The sequence below is a fragment of the Carassius gibelio genome, chromosome B17 (genome assembly GCF_023724105.1).
Source record: "Carassius gibelio isolate Cgi1373 ecotype wild population from Czech Republic chromosome B17, carGib1.2-hapl.c, whole genome shotgun sequence".
Lineage (NCBI taxonomy): Eukaryota > Metazoa > Chordata > Actinopteri > Cypriniformes > Cyprinidae > Carassius > Carassius gibelio.
In genome coordinates, this window is record NC_068412.1 from 27,096,575 (window position 1) to 27,116,741 (window position 20,167).

General features: G+C 36.5%; 1 protein-coding gene across 3 annotated transcripts in view; it reads right to left on the reverse strand.

The window, feature by feature from the left end:
- LOC127976159 (NACHT, LRR and PYD domains-containing protein 3) overlaps positions 1-20,167 on the reverse strand; it is a 579,287-nt gene that overhangs the window by 258,024 nt on the left and 301,096 nt on the right. For 2 of the 3 annotated variants that reach the window (XM_052580380.1, XM_052580369.1), the window contains one exon: positions 3,927-4,088. The exons of the other annotated variant lie outside the window; for it this stretch is intronic. In XM_052580380.1, the coding sequence (XP_052436340.1) occupies positions 3,927-4,088 (162 nt within the window). The remainder of the gene's footprint in view (positions 1-3,926; positions 4,089-20,167) is intronic. 3 annotated transcript variants of the gene reach the window in all.

Consider the following 20,167-nt stretch of genomic DNA (forward strand, 5'->3'; position numbering starts at 1 on the left):
GGGATGAAGACCATCTTTTTTCAACAGGTCAGGTCTGCCCCAAAAGCTCGTCCAATTGTCTATGAAACCTATGTTATTTTGTGGGCACCACTTAGACATCTAGCCATTGGGTGATGACAATCTGCCATGCATCTCGTCACCACGGTAAGCAGGGAGGGGACCAGAACATATTACAGTGTCTGACATCGTGCTTGCAAGTTCACACACCTCTTTAATGTTATTTTTAGTGATCTCCAACTGGCGAAGTCAAACATCATTAGCGCCGGCATGAATAACAATCTTACTGTATTTACGTTTACCATTAGCCTGCACTTTTAATGATAAATCCCCTGTTATGTTTGTACTGGCTACTGTATACAGGCCACCAGGGCACCATACAGACTTTGAAATAAAGAGTTTGGTGATTTTACATCCAAGTTAGTTTTGGCTGCAGATAAAGTTTTAATAGTTGGTGATTCTAATATCCATGTTGATAATGAAAAAGATGCATTGGGATCAGCATTTATAGACATTCTGAACTCTATTGGGGTTAGACAACACATTTCAGGATCTACTCATTGTCGAAATCATACTCTAGATTTAATACTGTCACATGGAATTGATGTTGATAGTGTTGAAATTATGCAGCCAAGTGATGATATCTCAGATCATTATTTAGTTTTGTGTAAACTTCATATAGCCAACATTATAAATTCTACTTCTTGTTACAAGTATGGAAGAACCATCACTTCTACCACAAAAGACTGCTTTTTAAGTTATTTTCCTGATGTGTCCAAATTCCTTAGCATATCCAAAACCTCAGAACAACTTGATGAGGTAACAGAAACTATGGACTCTCTCTTTTCTAGCATTTTAAATACAGTTGCTCCTTTATGCTTAAAGAAGGTTAAGGAAACCAGTATGACACCATGGTATAATGAGCATACTCGCACCCTAAAGAGAGCAGCCCGAAAAACGGAAGACAAAACTAGAGGAATTTTGTAATGCTTGGCGAGAAAGTAACCTATCCTACAGAAAAGTATTAAAAACTGCTAGATCCGATTCCTTTTCTTCTATTTTAGAAGAAAACAAACATAACCCCAGGTATTTATTCAATACAGTGGCTAAATTAACGAAAAATAAAGCCTCAACAAGTTTGGACATTTCCCAACATCACAGCAGTAAAGACTTTAAGAACTACTTTACTTCTAAAATCGATACTATTAGAGATAAAATTGTAACCATTCAGCCGTCAGCTACAGTATCACATCAGTGCACTATAGACCCCCTGAGGAACAGTTCCATTCATTCTCTACTATAGGTGAGGAAGAATTGTATAAACTTGTTAAATCATCTAAACAAACAACATGTATGTTAGACCCTAAACCATCTAAGCTCCTAAAAGAGGTGCTTCCAGGAGTCATAGATCCTCTTCTGACTATTATTAATTCCTCATTGTCATTAGGATATGTCCCCAAAACCTTCAAACTGGCTGTTAAGCCTCTCATCAAAAAACCACAACTTGACCCCAAAGAACTAGTTAATTATAGACCAATCTCGAATCTCCCTTTTCTGTCCAAGGTATCCTCACAATTATATTCCTTCTTAGAGATGTGAGGATTTCCAGTCAGGATTTAGACCGTATCATAGTACCGAGACTGCTCTCCTAAGAGTTACAAATGACCTGCTCTTATCATCTGATCGTGGTTGTATCTCTCTGTTAGTTTTATTGGATCTTAGTGCTGCGTTTGACACAATTGACCACAACATTCTTGTGCATAGACTTTTGCATAGACTTGAACTCTTCGCGGCCCAGTGAAACACACCAATTTGAAAAACGAATGGAATGCATAGTAGATATAAAAAACTGGATGAGTAATTTCTTACTGCTAAATTCTGAAAAAAAACAGAGGTGTTAATTATAGGACCTAAAAACTCTGCATGTAATAACCTACAACACTGTCTAAGACTTGATGGCTGCTCTGTCAATTCTTCGTCATCAGTTAGGAACCTAGGTGTGCTATTTGATCGCAATCTTTCCTTAGAAAGCCAAGTTTCTAGTATTTGTAAAACTGCATTTTTCAATCTCAAAAATATATCTAAATTACAGCTTATGCTCTCAATGTCAAATGCAGGAATGTTTTCAATTTCAATTTATTTATTTCAATGGGACAGTGCATTTTCATGAATGTACAATCAAAGTTGAACGTAAATACGCCGGATTTAGCACAATGCTAATTTCCATCCGTAGTCCCAAACATAAACAAATACAAACCAAAAAACAAACAGCGGTATACATCTCAACAAATATAAATATATAGCTAAATAAACAATAAAAGTTCCTATACCTTATTGTACTTATTGTAATATTAATTTAAAATGCATAAATGCCTGTACATAGACATCCCAAAGTGCTAATTATAAATATATAAATAAAACTACCTATCAAATTTTACCTGCATACTTAATGATTACATTTTTGATTATTATTCAGCCAACTTTTAAGATGTTTGAAACAAAAGTGGGGCTCTCTCTAATTACCGTTGGTATACTATTCCAATTTGTGCAGCCTTTAATAGAGAGGACATTTTGTGCAAACAAAGATTTTCTAAATAGTACTTCACAATTCCCCCCGGGTAAATGATCTAGTCTTCATCATGTTAATCCATGCATTTATGACCTCAAGGTTAGATTATTGTAATGCTTTATTGGGTGGTTGTTCTGCACGCTTAGTAAACAACCTACAGCTAGTCCAAAATGCAGCAGCAAGAGTTCTTACTATAACCAGGAAGTATGACCACATTAGCCCGGTCCTGTCAACACTGCACTGGCTCCCTATCAAACATTGTATAGATTTTAAAATATTGCTTATTACTTATAAAGCCCTGAATAGTTTAGAACCTCAGTATTTGAATGAGCTCCTTTTACATTATAATCCTCTACGTCCACTACATTCTCAAAACTCAGGCAATTTGATAATACCTAGAATATCAAAATCAACTGCGGGCGGCAGATCCTTTTCCTATTTGGCGCCTAAACTCTGGAATAACCTACCTAACATTGTTCGGGAGGCAAACACTCTTGAAGTTTAAATCTAGATTAAAGACCTATCTCTTTAACCTGGCTTAAACATAAAATACTAATATGCTTTTAATATCCAAATCCGTTAAATGATTTTTAGGCTCCATTAATTAGGTAAACCGGAACCGGGAACACTTCCCATACCACACGATGTACCTGCTTAATCATTAGAAGAATGGCATCTACGCTAATATTAGTCTGTTTCTCTCTTATTCCGAGGTCACCGTAGCCATCAGATCCAGTCTGTATCCAGATCATAAGGTCACTGCAGTCACCCGGATCCAGTACGTATCCAGACCTGATGGTGGATCAGCACCTAGAAAGGACCTCTACATCCCTGAAAGACAGCAGAAACCAGGACAACTAGAGCCCCAGATACAGATCCCCTGTCTCAGATGACCACTAGGACAAGACCACAGGAAACAGATGATTCTTCTGCACAATCTGACTTTGCTGCAGCCTGGAATTGAACTACTGGTTTCGTCTGGTCAGAGGAGAACTGGCCCCCCAACTGAGCCTGGTTTCTCCGTAGATTTTTTTCTCCATTCTGTCACCGATTCGGTTCCTTGCCGCTGTCTGGCTTGCTTAGTTGGGGTCACTTCATCTACAGCGATATCGTTGACTTTATTGTAAATAAATGCACAGACACTATTTAAACTGAACAGAGATGACATCACTGAATTCAATGATGAACTGCCTTTAACTGCCTTTTTGCATTAGTGACACACTGTTTTCCTAATGAATGTTGTTCAGTTGCTTTGATGCAATGTATTTTGTTTAAAGCGCTATATAAATAAAGGTGACTTGACTATAGCACATGCATGTACAAACACACATTACAGGATGATTGTTAGTGTGGAACATACTTGAGTTTTTCCAGTCTGTAGTTTAGATCAGAAAGCAGCTTGACTAATGATTTTCCTGGGTGATTATAGCTCAGATCCAGCTCTCTCAGGTGTGAGGGGTTTGAACTCAGAGCTGAAGCCAGAAAACAACAGCCTTCCTCTGTCACCATACAGCCAGATAATCTGCAAACATAACACATACACTCAAACTGATTCACAAACAAGAGTGTTCAGATTCCTGAAACTTTGCTGTAAATAAAATAATTCACAGATTTTACGAAGCACATTTTATCCACAGATCACTGATTACAGGTTCAGTTCAGCTCTCAGTATTCAGCGTTTTACTCAAATGTCACAGTGTTAATGAAACAAAACTGATCGCAGTAACAATTTCTGTTCATATCCACTCCTCTTTCACAATTAATTTTTTACAGTTGAATCAATGAATTATCAAAATCAACATTTTCTTTATTATAACTGATTATGCGAACAGTGGCCGGCCACTAGTCAGTGCAATTCACTTTTTGTGGCCTGCCACAAGTCAGCACAATTAACTTTTTTTTACTGAATATTAAGAAATGTTGTTTGTTATTAAAGTTGTAATAAATTTAAATGCATTTACAAGGCATGAATAAACACTAAAAGTTTAGTCATTTAGTCATTTTAAAACTTGGATATATTAAAGCTTATCTATATGTATTTAATTTAATTTAAATCTGAAGCTTAAAATTAATTGTCACTTCATATAATAATTAAATGAATATAGGAATAATAAACAATTACAATTAATATAATATATAAGTAGCTGCAAAAGTCGGGCCATTTTGTCTCTAAAATTCTTTGACCATAAACTACTTTAATTTGGAGAGAGAGACATGGAGGAGTGCCTACATTGCATAAGATATATGTTAATTCACTCACAGCTTATTGGTCCAGTTAGGGTTTGCGATCTCTGACCCAGAATAAAACATGCTCCTGAATAGGGTTGGGTATCGATTGGCTAACGATACCGGTGCCATTTTTACATACTTTTAAAATGGCACCGGTGCCTAAACAGATACTTAAAATTAGGGGTGTAACGGTAGGGGAGCGCGGGGCACAAAGTAACGCAGGGTAAGAAGTAACACAGACATTTTAGATAGTTGCAAAGGGTTAACTATGACGTTCTTCCGGGCTTTTCCCCACACTGTCGGCAGACGTCTTCCCGCCAACTTTCGAGAAAGTTCTTCACATATTGGACACGGTGTTACAACTAAGCCGCACGTAATAATCGGCAATGTCGGATTGTATCAAGTACATTTAGCAAATAAATATATATATATATATATATATATATATATATATATATATATATATATATATATATATATATATATATATATATATATTGTCAGGATCCTGCCCTGACAGCCCTGTCCATCTTGTCTCTGTTCCATGTTTCTTTGTTTGTTTTGTGTCTAAGCACATGGTTCTGTCTTTGTTTGTGTCTGCCACGTGCTCCCCTTGTCCCACCTCCTTGTTACCCCTGGTCACGCCCCCTTGTTTAGCCCTTGTCTGCTTGATTGTTTTCACCTGATCCTCATGTGTACTTTCCTATATATTGGGGTTTCTTTCCTTGTGTCTCTGCTGGTTAGTTTTTGGTGTTTACCCGTCTCTTGGTCTAGAATTTATCCCTTTGAGCTTGATAATTATTTTGATCTCTTATCTAGTTGTTTATATTCTTTTTGGTCTTTAGCTTTGTCTAGTTTAAAAGAAAAGGAAATATTTTTGTGTATTCTAATCTAGTTTTGTTTCTCATTCGTTTTAAATTTTCATTTATTCTTGCTTAAGTGATTCCAGTTTTGGATTGAGTTTTGTTCTTACTCTTGGATTATAGCTTTGGTTTTCTTTTGCTTTGTTCTAATTTTGTCTTCAATTGTCTGTGTCGTTTTGAGTCTTGTTTTTGTGTATTGTCCTGTCTTGGCCCCACTCAGATTTCCTGACCACTGTACCCCACTGCCTGGAAGCAGCTCACCTCTCTCACGTGTCAAGTCTCTGGTCTTGTGAGTCTCTACCTGGCGACTAGTCTGGTGACGTTGCAGTTTCACTGGAAGCTACGAGTTTCCTGTGTCTACCTGGCCCTTCCTCTGGAGCTGCCTACTCCTTGCTTGGGCCCGTGGTCATCTTGGACTGTCTCAGTGGTCATCCCTCCTGCCCGTATTGTTGTCTGCCCAGCCTGTCTGTTTGAACTGTTTCACTGCAAATTTCCCAGCTGTTCCAGTCTTCGTCTTGTTAATAAAATACCCTTGTCTGCTCATTCTGCATTTGGGTCCCATTTCTTGCAGATCCCTGACATATATATATATATAGCTTATAAATTATGTTTGTGTACACACTCAAACACCTATATCATTTAGATTTATAAGCTATATAACGTTATACATACATTTTTTAGTATTGATACAAAATAATCAGTTATTCAAAATATCAGTTATACAGAAACGGTGTGAAAAGATCTTTACCTTGAAAAAGCTTATGCAAATGTTTAAATGTCTTGTGAAATGAAATGGTTTATGCACATTTTAAAATGTCTTAAGATAAAAAAGAAAGTTATATGATTTTTAAAATGTTAGCCTATCGGTTCATGAAACTAAGGCCTATATACAGGTCTGTTTTAAAAGTAAAATAAAAAGAAATTGACTTGATTTGTTGTCTAATCTCCCTTAAATCACACAGTTGAAGAGGTTGAAATGTCTTCATAAATGTTAAGAGTGACATGTTTTTAATTTTTATTTATTTATTAATGTATTTATTTATTAATGTATTTATCTGCTATGCCTACAGTAATAAGAAAAATAAATTATTATAATTATTGAACCAGTTTATTGTGTGAAATCTGACTCTTCCAGCAACTGTTACAACTAACCCTCTGTCTGTTACAACTAACCCCGCCCAAGGGGTAAATTGTAACATTTGACTCTATGCGCTTTGGGCGATACAGCACAGGAATGGTAGGTCCGACGAACATACAAGCAGTGCTCATTTGTAAGAGAGGCTTGCATGTTGTTGGTTAAAAAATATGGTTTGTCTAACCCCATTACTTTGTTAATTATTTGGCCAAATCAAAAAAGTGTTACGTTGTGCCCCGCGCTCCCCTACATGTATTTGTACCAGACCGTTTGGGTACAGGGCTTTCGGTAAGGTGCACGTGTGTACCGAATGAACGAATGCAATATTTTGTGCCTGGAACAAAATACATTAGTATAGTACATTTTCGTGTTTCCAAACGAACATATTAAGTGTCGGCAGTCTCCGGGTTCAGCGCAAATCCCGCCCTGCAGTTGATTCTAAGGCTGGTGACACACTGGTTGTGTGGCGTGAGCGTGTCATTTCTGCTGCGTGTCAGTTGCATGACGGCTACTTCGCGTTTTCTGTGTCTTTACACACCAGAATCGTGCCTGACGCGGCGCTGGCGCGCTGCTGCTACTGTATGTGACATAGACGGAGGCCACTGAGGCGCCGACAGACCAGGATCTTGTCTTCACGACAACATCTATACTTCATGTTGAGCATAAATATAAAACCTACTGATAGAGGACACCGTCAACAGTATTGACGGCAAAATAGACTATGTTTGACAGGTGCAATATGCCAGTGTGTCACCGGCCTAAGGTTTTCAAAAGGCATCACGCAAGTGTGAACATCACTACAACTAGGAAAAAAATGATTGTAATTCTAATGCAGCTCCCGTCGGCATTTAAACAGACCTTTGCTCTTAATTCCAATCGGGCTAACACTATAATGAAATCTGAGCAGGTCTAAAAACTAAAACTGATCATGCTGCACTTTGAAAAAGTTATATATATATATATATATATATATATATATATATATATAATTTAAATATGAGCAGGCCTACAAGCTGGGATTGGTAATGCTGCACTGTAATCATAGTTATTTATTTATATTTTTCATTATATTTTATTATATGATATTGGTTTGAGACCGAGAGTATTTTATTTAGTGGAGAACTTTGGAGCAGTATTTTATTTCTTATTCTTTTTTTATTTTATATATATTTTATAAAAAAATATTTTAAACAAATTGTTAAAAAAAGTTTATAGTAATAAACAACCTGCAGTTTAATGTTTGCATTTCTTTCCTACTGTACCGAAAATGAACCGAATCGTGACTTTAAAACCGAGGTACGTACCGATCTGTGATTTTTGAGTACCGTTACACCCCTACTTAAAATGTTTTTTGCTTTTTTTTCAATTAAATAAAATAAATCCATAGCTTTCACATGCTCCTTATATGCTCTCATTTCCCAAGCTTCCCTTACACTAAGGCTAATAAATGTATTTTATGATATGGGTCATTGTTTAATACAAAACCACATATAATGTTTCTACTGTTTCTCTGTCAATCACTATGAGTGCTGCCTGTCCCTGTCTTTAATCAGTTTTGTAAATGACTGTATGGTCATTGCTTATAAAGTACAGTAGCAACGATGTCATCTGTAATGTAGAGTACTATGCAAAAGTCTTAGGCACATTAGTATTTTCACCCCCAAAAAGGTTTTTAAGTCAGTATTATATAGTTTGCTGTACTGTTATCAAGAGGAAATATCAGTTTACATTTCCAAACATTTAGTTTGCCATTACTTAGAATAATAATCTATTGAGATTTTTGAATGCACAAGCATTCTGACAACAGCTGGTGCTACACACAGAGATCTGATCTTACCATCATCGATTCTGTCTTCTGAATTTAGTTGGTCTCAGTTTCATCTGTTTCTTTATGTAATAACAGACAGATTTGATGGTGATGAGATCAGATCTCCTTGTGAAGCACCGGCTGTTGTCAGCCTGCCTGTGCATTCAAAAATCTCACTAGATTATTATTCAAATTATTGGCAAAATGTATGATTGGAAATGTAAACTGATACACTACACCAAAATATATAAATAAAGAATAATAATAATAATAATAATATGTTTATTTTATATAGCGCCTTTCTCAGACCCAAGGTCGCTTTACATAGAAATATAATAACAGACATAATAACAGAATAAACAGATTAACATTACATAGGAAACATAAGAATTAGTGATACAAACAGTAATACAGCAAAACATACAGTAGATGGATTATGAATTGTATGAGGAGAAGTGATCATTAAACAGAAATGTCTTGAGATGCGTTTTGAAGAAAGGAAGAGATGAACAGTCACGAAGAGGTTGTGGGAGGGAGTTCCAGAGTTTTGGGGCCAGGGCACTGAAAGACCTACCACCCACGGTGGAAAGTCTAGTGCGGGGAATAACAAGAAGGTTTTGGTCGGAGGATCTGAGTGAACGGGAGGGGGTGTATGTAATCAGGAGGTCACAGATGTATGGAGAAGTGAGGTTATGGAGAGCTTTGAAGGTGAGTAGTAGTACTTAGTATTTAATCCGGGCCGGGACTGATAGCCAGTGGAGTTGATGGAGACTGGGGGTGATGTGAGCAGATCGTTTTGTATGTGTAAGGAGCCTGGCTGCCGAGTTTTATATAACTACATATATGAATAACTGGCTTAGGACCTCTACTGCCCTGAACGTCAGCGGAGACAAGGGCAACTAGAGCCCCAGATACAGATCCCCTGTAAAGACCTTGTCTCAGAGGACCACAAGGACAAGACCACAGGAAACAGATCATTCTTCTGCACAATCTGACTTTGCTGCAGCCTGGAATTGAACTACTGGTTTCGTCTGGTCAGAGGAGAACTGGCCCCCCAACTGAGCCTGGTTTCTTCCAAGGTTTTTTTCTCCATTCTGTCACCGATGGAGTTTTGGTTCCTTGCTGCTGTCGCCTCTGGCTTGCTTAGTTGGGGTCACTTCATCTACATCGATATCGTTGACTTGATTGCAAAAATTTAACACTATTTAACTGAACAAAGATGACCACTGAATTCAATGAAGAACTGCCTTTAACTATCATTTTGCAATATTGACACACTGTTTTCCTAATGAATGTTGTTCAGTTGCATTGACACAATGTCTTTTGTTTAAAGCGCTATATAAATAAAGGTGACTTGACTTGGCTTAAACCCCTTTTTGGTGTGAAAAGACTAACGTGCCTAAGTCTTTTGGAGCCTGTCCTCCAACAAAAAACAACCATATAGGTTGTTTGTGCAAGCACCTTATTATGACCTATATTTACGTTTTAAAGTTAAGCTGCCTCTAGCGGGCATAAAAATAATGAAAGTATCGCGTTACGTCTGTTGTCATGAAATGACATATAACGTCATTACCAATCAAAACGCACGTTTATTTAAATGCAGTGTGTGGACTTTTTACACCGATCTAACAGTAATTCGTACATATTTTACTAGGTGGCTTATTCATTCGAATGACCACACCTAACCCCACCCCCTAAACCTACCCCTCACAGAAATCATGCTAAATTATGAATTATTGAGTATATACATTTTACATGCATGTCCGTTCCCTGGGATCTAACCCATGATAGCATGATTACATATCAAGGTATAACGCAATAATCTACCAACTGGGTACACGAAACACAAATCAGAGTGCAAATAAAAGATTACAAAACATTAATATGAACACGACCTTTTGCCGATAGTGGCACAATTGTAGTATACACTCTGATGGGTCGTATATCAGGGAGTAGTCCTATCATACACTTTATCTCAAATATTGATGATTTATGACCCTGATTTATGGCCTGATTTATGGCCGTACAGTCAGTGTAAATTGACAGGTAGTCAGAAGTGTGCATGGTCAGTTTGGATTGATTTATGACTATATGGCCTGTCAGTCAAAGCGGTTGCCATGCCACTGGGTCCTGTCACCCTTGATTGACATGGCCGAGGTGTGTAAATCAAAAGATCAAAGAGATCTCAGATTTGACTTGTGTTGTGTTTATTACTGGATATATGATGGTTGTATCTGTTACCAGAGCAGTGGGGGTTTCTTATGATGGTTGTATCTGTAACCAGAGCTGTGGGGGGGTTCCTGTGAAGTTCCTTTCTGGCCTGTTGTTCACACCTAAAGACAGTGGGGGGGTGTTTGGGTTCTTCCTGGGAAAAAAAAATAGCTGTGCAAAAGTGAGGGTTTTGACACCTTGACAGGATCAATGTTTGTTTGATCTATATGGTGTTGATACCTAGGCACCAACAGGCCACATGCTCCCCGTCTACAAACACATTTGAAAAGGAGGACGATGTCTGGTGTCTTTCCAGGTGAGAATTTCAAAGAGTGAGAGAGACAATTTTCTAAATCATCAACTAACCAAGCCGCTGAAGAGATAAATAATTGATTGTTATCTGGAATTAATAAAATCAAACAGGCATTCCTTAATGTTAAGAAAATACTATCCATAATATGTGATGTGTAAAAGGAGTTGAAATCTCACGTTAATTTTAAAACCGACTTTAAACACACACACACACACACACACACACACACACATTGGGTTTCCATGTTCTATGGGACATCCCGCAGACGTAATGGTTTTTATACTGTACAAATTGTATTTTGCATCACCATACACCAACCTTACACATAAACCTATCCCTTACAGAAAATTTCGTTCATTTTAAGATTTTCAAAAACACTTCATTCTGTATGATTTATAAACTTGTTTCCTCACAGGGACAAAAACAATCCCCAAGAATTTTGGATATTGCCATCATTGTTCCCCATAACATGGGGTATACCTGAACCACACACACACACACACACACACACACACACACACACACACACACACACACACACACATACAGTAAAACTGAGTAAACTAAATTTTATTTATGAGCAAATTCGTATTTGCACACAAGTGCTTTTTTCACACGACTAGAAAACTCTTTGGATGTGGCTGACAAACACATAATTTCTACATCTTAAATGCATGACTGAACTTTTCTCATTCGACAGAAATACTATTTTCTAATTATTTACCCGTCCTATAACACTTGTTAATGTGTGCGTGTAAATGTTCTTACCTAGAACAGAAAACATACACTTTGACTATTTGACTATTTTGTAGGCATCGTGTAATGTTAAATGGTTTACTAAAAAAAAAACAAATTAGCACCAGCAGCTGTGATTATCAAAATTAAAAAAATGTACAAGCTAAGGATGTTTCAACTATCATCATTTCCTTTTGACTCTGATAAACTGGTTATGAATTTTCTATGCAAGTGACACAATATACAGTTCTCATACTATTTGTGTAGATAGCTGTACTAAAACATTTATGACTATTTTTGCATGCCAGCAGATTATGTCAAGGGTGTTTCACATCTAAGAATCACAATGTTTTGTAAATGACATTTTTCTTACACCTCAAGATTTAGCCACATCAAGATTTTGGACGGCCGTTCACAATTTGTTTGTTGGACTGTACGTTTTTAGGTGATGTTTGTGTGGTGTCATCATAATAGGAATAAAAGAAAATTAAGAAATTAAGTTACAGTTTTTCTCTTCGAGATATTTCTTTTAGTGCAACTGTGTCTGTCCAAAAAGTGTGATCACATGAAGCATCGACACAAAAATGAAGTCTAGCTGTTTTACACTTAAAACTATTACAACCAAAACAAATCAAACGGTTCTGAAAAGCTGCACACTCGTTTAAGTTTGAGCATGTTAAAGTTTCCACACTCCTGTGTAGATACATTTTATCCATAACCTTTCGTGTATTCACGTGACCAAATCACTAAGAAAGAGAGTATAGCAAGAAAATGTTTACAATGCATATAAAATTCAGAATACAATTGTTAAAAAAATCTATGTTGATTTGTAAATGGTGGTTTTTATTTTTATTTCACTAGATTAAGTCATCTTGTTCAGATAGCAGATGAAACCATTCACATTTTGTTTGTTTGCCCATTTTTGTTTTAAGACTCCTGTAAGTTCATGCTAACTCTCGCGTGGGAAAGAGAGCAGGGTGAGCACATCCTATTCATTTAAGAAAAAGTATTAAACATTTGACCGAACTTTTTTATTATTTTGACAAAACACAACAACATTAAAGAATGTTATCAGTTCCTATGTCCATCTTCTTTGACTCAAATAAAGCAACATCTCTGGTGTACGTAAGCATCTACAATGTGTGTATGTGCTAAACATCTGTTTCTCCACTTCTGCCAGATTTGTTAGATGGGCTTTTGTTGTAATACAGACACATTTGAGAACTACGATGTTCTCACTTTTGTAATGGTTATAGAAAAATTCAAACATAACTTTTGCATACGTAGCAAAACTGACTAAAAAAAATCACTGAATTATGAAATGCAAAAGCGTGTACGGCATTTGGCAAAACAGGATTTTAGCTGTAATGAGCACATATATCTCAAATGTGGGGAAGTCGTGGCCTAATGGTTAGAGGGTTGGACTCCCAATCGAAGGGTTGTGAGTTCTAGTCTCGGGCCGGACGGAATCGGAGGTGGGGGTAGTGCATGAACAGTTCTCTCTCCACCTTCAATACCACGACTTAGGTGCCCTTGAGCAAGGCATCGGACCCCCAACTGCTCCCCGGGCGCCGCAGCATAAATGGCTGCCCACTGCTCCGGGTGTGTGCTCACAGTCTGTGTGTGTGTTCACTGCTCTGTGTGTGTGCATTTCGGATGGGTTAAATGCAGAGCACAAATTCTGAGTATGGGTCACCATACTTGGCTGAATGTCACTTCACTTCACTTTTTATATATGAATAGTGTTTGTTACTGCTCCAAATGTTTAACACCACATTACTCCATTGTGAAGATATGTACTGTACAAAAAGTTTTTCACTGTAGTAGTCCAACTCTGAAACCAGACCAAACAAAAATGAACTTGAGCCTTAGTTGTGGCAGAATTAAAATGTTTTCTTTTTATCTTTCCATGATTTGTGCGTGTTGTTCTGAACCACGGTTTCATTTTTAACATCACAATCGTATTGTATTGTCATGCATGATTGTAAAGAGTTTTGTGTGTGTCAGTCTCTGGATTTTTTTATTTTTTTTTGCAAACAGAACTGGTGTAATGTTAGCGAGCTCTTTGTGTTCTCTGCTTTACTGTGTTTATATACGTCAGAATTCTTTAAATTTGCTCGATTAAATTAAGTATTTAACACAGTTTTGGGTAATGTGTGTGTGAATATCGAGGATCTTTACAAATATTTGTTCTTGAAATATCCATGTAACACTCTGAATCGAGACTGCTTCTTTTAAATATAACATTAACACATTTTTCATGAGCTCAGACCCATTGTTTTGTAAACCACGAAAGATTAAAATGTGATTCAGCATTTTATTTCAACAATACATTTTTGAATATACATTCATACACTGAAGTAGTGAAGAAAATTGTCAAATTGGCATTACTAACAAACAGTAATAATGACATTACAGGTGGTCTAGCCAGAAAAGAAAATCACTACAGGCCAGCATGTTTTGTTCTAGTATGTAGTTGACGTAAGTTTGAACAATCTCACGTGTCATGGAGCCATATTTTTTTGAAACCAACAATGTACATAAATCTGTTACACATGTACACAGACAGAGAACCTTGTTAATGTCCATCTCATCGTCACATTCAGACACCACATCCAGAATTTTTCTAGTCGGAACACAGACTGATTCTTTACTGGTAATAAACATACTAGTCAAATCAGGCCATGGGTTATTTTTCAGGCTTCTTACAACATTCATTTCATTCTTAAGATTTTTTACACACTTGGTATCCCCGGTACAATCATGATTTGGATTCTCTATGACCGCATGCGTCAGTTTGATCATTTGTTCTCGGTAACGCTGTTTAAACATAGTTTCTACGTAGTCTGTTACATGACACGCTTCCCCCGGGGTGCAGTCGCACTTCATCTGATCATCCGTAGTGGCACCAGAACTCCAGTTGCAATCCATCTGCTTTTGCCCAGCGTCAGACATCCTTTTCAGAATTTAATTCAAGAGATAGACTTTGTACCCTAATCAATATACTGTAGAATGCTGTCACCATTTGCCAGAATCTGGACTGACTGTATTAATCCACGACGATCCAGGCCTTGTGCAATTTCAGTTTCAATTTCTGGTTTATGGTTCAGATCCGTCGAAGCCTTATTATTTGAAAAATTTGAGAGTGCATCAGTTTCAGACAAATTTGATTGTTGAAGCTGATTCTGTCAGTCCATGTAGATAATGTTTTGATCAACAAGATGTTGCAGTAGCTCCGTTGACCGTGCTGTAAAACCCCTTGTTCGCAGATCTAGGAAAACCTGCGATAACTGCAGAGTTTATGAGGTCAGTCGCTCACAGGGGAGGAAGACTAGCCATAGTCACAAGGAATTAGTGGTGGATCTTCTGTACATTTAAACAAAAAAAAAAGGGTGGTCTTGTTTCTACATTTCAAATGTTGCTTGGTTGGTTGTTGAGATGAGGGTGTTGCACTCTAAAAGTGGAGGAGGGTGAAGGGGCCTAATTAGTGAATTTAGTGATTTAGTGATTAGGGATGTGTTTTGACCGGCGAAGCCTAGCTTATGTCACCAAAGAGAATTCTGTCATTTTCACTGGAAGATATTTGGATTATAGATTACGAGGTTTATTAGGATTTTTGTTAAGACACTTGTTTCAAGTAATGGTAATGTATTGTGGCTTGGGAAAACTTAATCCAACAACCATTTATTAAACATAGAGCAAGGAACACATAGAAGGGTGAATAAACACTGAAAAAGAAACATTACAACATCATTGTTCAGGTTTTTTATACCGAACACACTATTAACTGACTGATCATTCGGTTTTAAAATACATTTAAATTGACTGAAACAGCTTGTTTATCATTGAAAAAATTGTGTTCAACATGGGTATGTCACATTGCTCAAAATATAGTCTCTTTTTGCAGCATTCATAAGGGTTAACCACAGGAAGAGGCCAGTCACGATCAGACTCATCAGAGTCAAAGTTTGTTTCAAAGTCCTCCCGACGTTTATTTATCTGCATGAGATAATTCTGGTCATGAAGCGTTTTGTTCCAACAGGATGCTATGGATATGTAGTCTGGTGGCTTGCTCGCATGGTACCGCATACCAGGCGTTGTACCATCCCATTGGAAAATGTATCAGATGTTTTCATCCATATTAAAGTTTCTCCAAATTTGATTGTAGAAGTATGCCCAGTCTACGGCGGTCAAAAGCAGGTAGGTGCATTCGGATGTATATTCTTCATAAGATTCCAAAACGTAGAGCTTCACAATATGCAACTCTTTGTCAAACACAAATCTCCCCACACGATCATAATACACGGTGAAATCTTGTTTCACAATATCTTCATCTTCACTGAGAACTAGAGGTAGGTAGGACCCCACAGGTGTGAAACAAACAAGGATGTGACACCTTCAGTAGTCATAAAACATTGGATGCTTTAGCACATTCAGTGAGATTATTTTCTCTTAAACAATGTATGTTTTCCTTGCGAAAAAAGCATCAAAATTATCTTTCTAGTAAATCTAAAGTACACTGTTGCAGGGTAGTTTTGTTTACACCTTAAGTTTATGACGACCACTAATATAATTTTTTATATATGCATATTTCAAGAAAACATATTTGTACAGATCCTTGTGTCGCATTCTATATTCACACCGACGTATATAAACACAGTAAAGCAGAGAACACAAAGAGCTCACTAACATTACAGCAGTACTGTTTGCAAAAGAAAAAAGAAAAAACAGACACTCACACAAAAAACTTTTTACAATCATGCATGACAATACAATACGAGTGTGATGTTAAAAATGAAACCGTGGTTCAGAACAACACGCACAAATCATGGAAAGATAAAAAGAAAACATTTTAATTCTGCCACAACTAAGGCTCAAGCTCATTTTTGTTTGGTCTGGTTTCAGAGTTGGACTACTACAGTGAAAAACTTTTTGTACAGTACATATCTTCACAATGGAGTAATGTGGTGTTAAACATTTGGAGCAGTAACAAACAATATTCAACATAAACTAGAACCCAAAACTGTAATGTAACTGTCAGCTAGTTTCACATCATGTAGATTATCTCGGTAATGAAATATCGGCTCACTTGCATTTTCTGGCTAACAACTGAAATGTGGACTGATGCTAAACCCGTTTTTCAGGCGTCAAGGTTTGGTGAAACATATGTTATAAAATTTGAGATGATAAACTATTTCAGATGTTCTTAAAAATGTAAACGTCGGACATGACAACTTTGTAAACACTTAATAACTTATATTTTAGGATAGATAAATGTTTAGATATTTTGTGAAAACAAAGAAATAATACAACATTTCAGGGGCCCATGCTGTCGAAGACCGTAATTTCTCACGGTGTTGTTTTAAAAGTAAAAGTAGATCAATTATAAAGACAGTCATGACAACACGCAGTTCCAGTCGTGTGTGTTTCCCGAATCAAACCTGTTAGTCTGATGAATACCTAAAACATCTAAAACATGTGTTGGTGCAGACCATCTAAAATGGACTAAAACATGCCCCTTTCAGTGAATTCTTTCTACATATGATCTCTGGTTTATTTACCAGTGTGATGTTTAGAGAAACAGAGAAAGGAAATAGTTCCTGTGGCATCCTTGACTTTTAATGTCTAACTTTAAGTGTAATAGATGGGTTTGTATTAAGTGTAACAGTCAGAACAGAAAATGGCAGGACTCATTTTCAAGTTGAGGTAGTGGCTATTATGTGTCTTTGTGACACTGGCAGACCAGAAAAAGCTCTAAAGTGCATCACTATCTGAGTTTAAACACTCTCTTGACGATTATTTAATCATCTTGTACTCTATTTTGTTCATGTTTTTGCCTGTTTGACCAAACTCGAGGAATAGTCTTTATCTAAAAAACAATGAAAGAGATACACGGCTGGTGGGCCGGATCGACATTAAAAGTTTTCACAATAATTTAGAAGAGAGGATTTCACTATTAGGTATTTGTTATTCTGATACATATTTCTGTTGTGGAAACATATTTCCTGTATAAAAGAGTATGTCTATAACCTATTCAAGGGCGTTTAGTGCAATCTTATGGATCTTAAACGTAATCACATTACATCAAGGTCACATAGTCCCTCCAGCAAATCCACCAAAAGTGGAGAAAACAGAAAAATCTTAGCACACAGTAGATGCTAATGCTTCTGACATAAAGGGAGTACACATAGGCCTACTCTTTAATGTCCAGTAGAAATGTTGAAACTAACGAGTACGACAAATAAAAATGTGAACATCATCATCAGCTATATGAACAAGAGCTCTAGATGTAGGGGCGATATTTTTATGCTGTAGATATGCTGTAAAAATTCCTATGAACAGGCACTGTATGTTTGACCACAGTCAGAGAAAACTCTTCATCAGAAAACTGCAAAACAACATGTAAACAGATCAGTCAGCTATCTCTGGTAAAAATAAATAAATAAATCAAATCAAATAATATATATTTACAAGTCACACATTGACAATTTTTGTCTTATGTGCTCATTACAGCTAAAATCCTGTTTTGCCAAATGCCGTACACGCTTTTGCATTTCATAATTCAGTGATTTTTTTTTAGTCAGTTTTGCTACGTATGCAAAAGTTATGTTTGAATTTTTCTATAACCATTACAAAAGTGAGAACATCGTAGTTCTCAAATGTGTCTGTATTACAACAAAAGCCCATCTAACAAATCTGGCAGAAGTGGAGAAACAGATGTTTAGCACATACACACATTGTAGATGCTTACGTACACCAGAGATGTTGCTTTATTTGAGTCAAAGAAGATGGACATAGGAACTGATAACATTCTTTAATGTTGTTGTGTTTTGTCAAAATAATAAAAAAGTTCGGTCAAATGTTTAATACTTTTTCTCAAATGAATAGGATGTGCTCACCCTGCTCTCTTTCCCACGCGAGAGTTAGCATGAACTTACAGGAGTCTTAAAACAAAAATGGGCAAACAAACAAAATGTGAATGGTTTCATCTGCTATCTGAACAAGATGACTTAATCTAGTGGATTAATAAAAAAAATACCATTTACAAATCAACATACATTTTTTTTAACAATTGTATTCTGAATTTTATATGCATTGTAAACATTTTCTTGCTATACTCTCTTTCTTAGTGATTTGGTCACGTGAATACACGAAAGGTTATGGATAAAATGTATCTACACAGGAGTGTGGAAACTTTAACATGCTCAAACTTAAACGAGTGTGCAACTTTTCAGAACCGTTTGATTTGTTTTGGTTGTAATAGTTTTAAGTGTAAAACAGCTAGACTTCATTTTTGTGCCGATGCTTCATGTGATCACACTTTTTGGACAGACACAGTTGCACTAAAAGAAATATCTCGAAGAGAAAAACTGTAACTTAATTTCTTAATTTTCTTTTATTCCTATTATGATGACACCACACAAACATCACCTAAAAACGTACAGTCCAACAAACAAATTGTGAACGGCCGTCCAAAATCTTGATGTGGCTAAATCTTGAGGTGTAAGAAAAATGTCATTTACAAAACATTGTGATTCTTAGATGTGAAACACCCTTGACATAATCTGCTGGCATGCAAAAATAGTCATAAATGTTTTAGTACAGCTATCTACACAAATAGTATGAGAACTGTATATTGTGTCACTTGCATAGAAAATTCATAACCAGTTTATCAGAGTCAAAAGGAAATGATGATAGTTGAAACATCCTTAGCTTGTACATTTTTTTAATTTTGATAATCACAGCTGCTGGTGCTAATTTGTTTTTTTTTAGTAAACCATTTAACATTACACGATGCCTACAAAATAGTCAAATAGTCAAAGTGTATGTTTTCTGTTCTAGGTAAGAACATTTACACGCACACATTAACAAGTGTTATAGGACGGGTAAATAATTAGAAAATAGTATTTCTGTCGAATGAGAAAAGTTCAGTCATGCATTTAAGATGTAGAAATTATGTGTTTGTCAGCCACATCCAAAGAGTTTTCTAGTCGTGTGAAAAAAGCACTTGTGTGCAAATACGAATTTGCTCATAAATAAAATTTAGTTTACTCAGTTTTACTGTATGTGTGTGTGTGTGTGTGTGTGTGGTTCAGGTATACCCCATGTTATGGGGAACAATGATGGCAATATCCAAAAACCTTGGGGATTGTTTTTGTCTCTGTGAGGAAACAAGTTTATAAATCATACAGAATGAAGTGTTTTTGAAAATCTTAAAATGAACGAAATTTTCTGTAAGGGATAGGTTTATGTGTAAGGTTGGTGTATGGTGATGCAAAATACAATTTGTACAGTATAAAAACCATTA